The 2500-nt window shown below is 40.8% G+C and overlaps 1 protein-coding gene across 1 annotated transcript in view; it reads left to right on the top strand.

The window, feature by feature from the left end:
* LOC311328458 (LIM domain-binding protein 1-A) overlaps positions 1-2384 on the top strand; it is a gene marked incomplete at its 3' end in the record, with an annotated part of 8195 nt that extends 5811 nt beyond the window's left edge. Inside the window, exons 4-6 of the mRNA XM_084462425.1 lie at positions 909-984; positions 1461-1563; positions 2212-2384. Of these exons, the coding sequence (XP_084318551.1) occupies positions 909-984; positions 1461-1563; positions 2212-2384 (352 nt within the window). The remainder of the gene's footprint in view (positions 1-908; positions 985-1460; positions 1564-2211) is intronic.
* Between the last annotated feature and the right edge of the window lie 116 nt (positions 2385-2500).

Genomic DNA, 2500 nt, shown 5'->3' with positions numbered 1-2500 from the left:
GAATGTTGATGTGTTTATATTGTGTGAATGTTGATGTGTTTATATTGTGTGAATGTTGATGTGTTTATATTGTGTGAATGTTGATGTGTTTATATTGTGTGAATGTTGATGTGTTTATATTGTGTGAATGTTGATGTGTTTATATTGTGTGAATGTTGATGTGTTTATATTGTGTGAATGTTGATGTGTTTATATTGTGTGAATGTTGATGTGTTTATATTGTGTGAATGTTGATGTGTTTATATTGTGTGAATGTTGATGTGTTTATATTGTGTGAATGTTGGTGTGTTTATATTGTGTGAATGTTGATGTGTTTATATTGTGTGAATGTTGATGTGTTTATATTGTGTGAATGTTGGTGTGTTTATATTGTGTGAATGTTGGTGTGTTTATATTGTGTGAATGTTGATGTGTTTATATTGTGTGAATGTTGATGTGTTTATATTGTGTGAATGTTGATGTGTTTATATTGTGTGAATGTTGATGTGTTTATATTGTGTGAATGTTGGTGTGTTTATATTGTGTGAATGTTGATGTGTTTATGTTGGTGTGTTTATATTGTGTGAATGTTGATGTGTTTATATTGTGTGAATGTTGATGTGTTTATATTGTGTGAATGTTGATGTGTTTATATTGTGTGAATGTTGATGTGTTTATATTGTGTGAATGTTGATGTGTTTATATTGTGTGAATGTTGGTGTGTTTATATTGTGTGAATGTTGGTGTGTTTATATTGTGTGAATGTTGATGTGTTTATATTGTGTGAATGTTGATGTGTTTATGTTGATGTGTTTATATTGTGTTTATATTGTGTGAATGTTGGTGTGTTTATATTGTGTGAATGTTGATGTGTTTATGTTGATGTGTTTATATTGTGTTTATATTGTGTGAATGTTGGTGTGTTTCAGGAGACCCACTCCGTACGGGAACCAAACAGACTACAGGATATTTGAGCTCAACAAGCGACTCCAGAACTGGACGGAGGTGAGAGCGTAACCTAACCCTCTAACCCTAACCCTCTAACCCTAACCCTCTAACCCTAACCCTCTAAGCCTAACCCTTACCCTAACTGGACGGAGGTGAGAGACGTTCCCTGATTGGTCCATCTTACTCCCTACAATTGTGAATGAGACCCTGGTCACAATGGGTTTCACCTGACTAAATAAAGCTTTACATTGAATTGAATGTGATAAATAGGTGAGATTTCTTCTCCAAAGACACTTCTTGTCTTTGAAATTGAGAGTTTAACATGTTTTTGAGTGATTTTTCACGGTGCCCACCCACATCCATTGTATGACCAAAACGGTGGTAGAGCAATTATCAGACTTTCTCAAAAGTGCTAGTTTTGTCAACGTTTTGATCTGAACCATTGTGTATGATCATAAGTAACCTTAAAACAGGGCTAAACATGCATGTTCCCTTTACTTCTCTTTAACTGGACGTATCGTTCGCCCCTCCAGGACTGTGACAACCTTTGGTGGGACGCCTTCACCACCGAGTTCTTTGAGGATGACGCCATGTTGACCATCACCTTCTGCCTGGAGGACGGTCCCAAGCGCTACAGTAAGACAGCATGAGAGGGTTAGGGTTAACCCTCTACCCACCTTTATACATGTTGACCATCACCTTCTGCCTGGAGGACGGTCCCAAGCGCTACAGTAAGACAGCAGACATCTGAGAGATGATGTGACTGGACACTCTACCCACCGTTATACATGGGGACCATCTGAGAGGGTTAGGGTTAGGGCTGAGAGGGTTAGGGTTAACCCTCTACCCACCGTTATACAGGGTGACCATCTGAGAGGGTTAGGGTCAGGGTTAGGGTTAGGGCTAACCCTCTACCCACCGTTATACATGGGGACCATCTGAGAGGGTTAGGGTTAGGGCTGAGAGGGTTAGGGTTAGGGTTAGGGTTAGGGTTAGGGCTGAGAGGGTTAGGGTTAGGGTTAGGGTTAGGGCTGAGAGGGTTAGGGTTAGGGTTAGGGTTAGGGCTGAGAGGGTTAGGGTTAGGGCTCACCCTCTACCCACCGTTATACAGGGTTAGGGTTAGGGCTAACCCTCTACCCACCGTTATACATGGGGACCATCTGAGAGATGATGGGATTGTACTTCCTCTGTTCACTTCCATACTGCTCTCTCTACTCTCTGACATAAATGGAACAGGATTGTCTCACAGGAAATGTGTGTATCTACATGATCTTGTATCTGCAGCCATTGGAAGGACGTTGATCCCGCGGTACTTCCGGAGTATCTTTGAGGGCGGCGCTACTGAGCTGTTCTACGTCCTGAAGCACCCTAAGGAGTCCTTCCACAGTAACTTCGTATCGCTGGACTGTGACCAGTGCACCATGGTAACGCAGAACGGAAAGCCCATGTTCACACAGGTAACGACAACACAGCAGCTCTCTGTGAACTCTGTATATATATATATTTATATATATGGATAAGTTTGAAATGATTACTTTGAAGTGTTTTTTTCGGGTGTGTTTGATTAACTCTC

Source organism: Borostomias antarcticus, assembly GCF_949987555.1.
Source record: "Borostomias antarcticus genome assembly, contig: scaffold_879, whole genome shotgun sequence".
NCBI classification, from domain to species: Eukaryota; Metazoa; Chordata; class Actinopteri; order Stomiiformes; family Stomiidae; genus Borostomias; species Borostomias antarcticus.
Note: the sequence above shows the minus strand (reverse complement) of the source record. Positions and strands in the feature narration are given on the sequence as shown.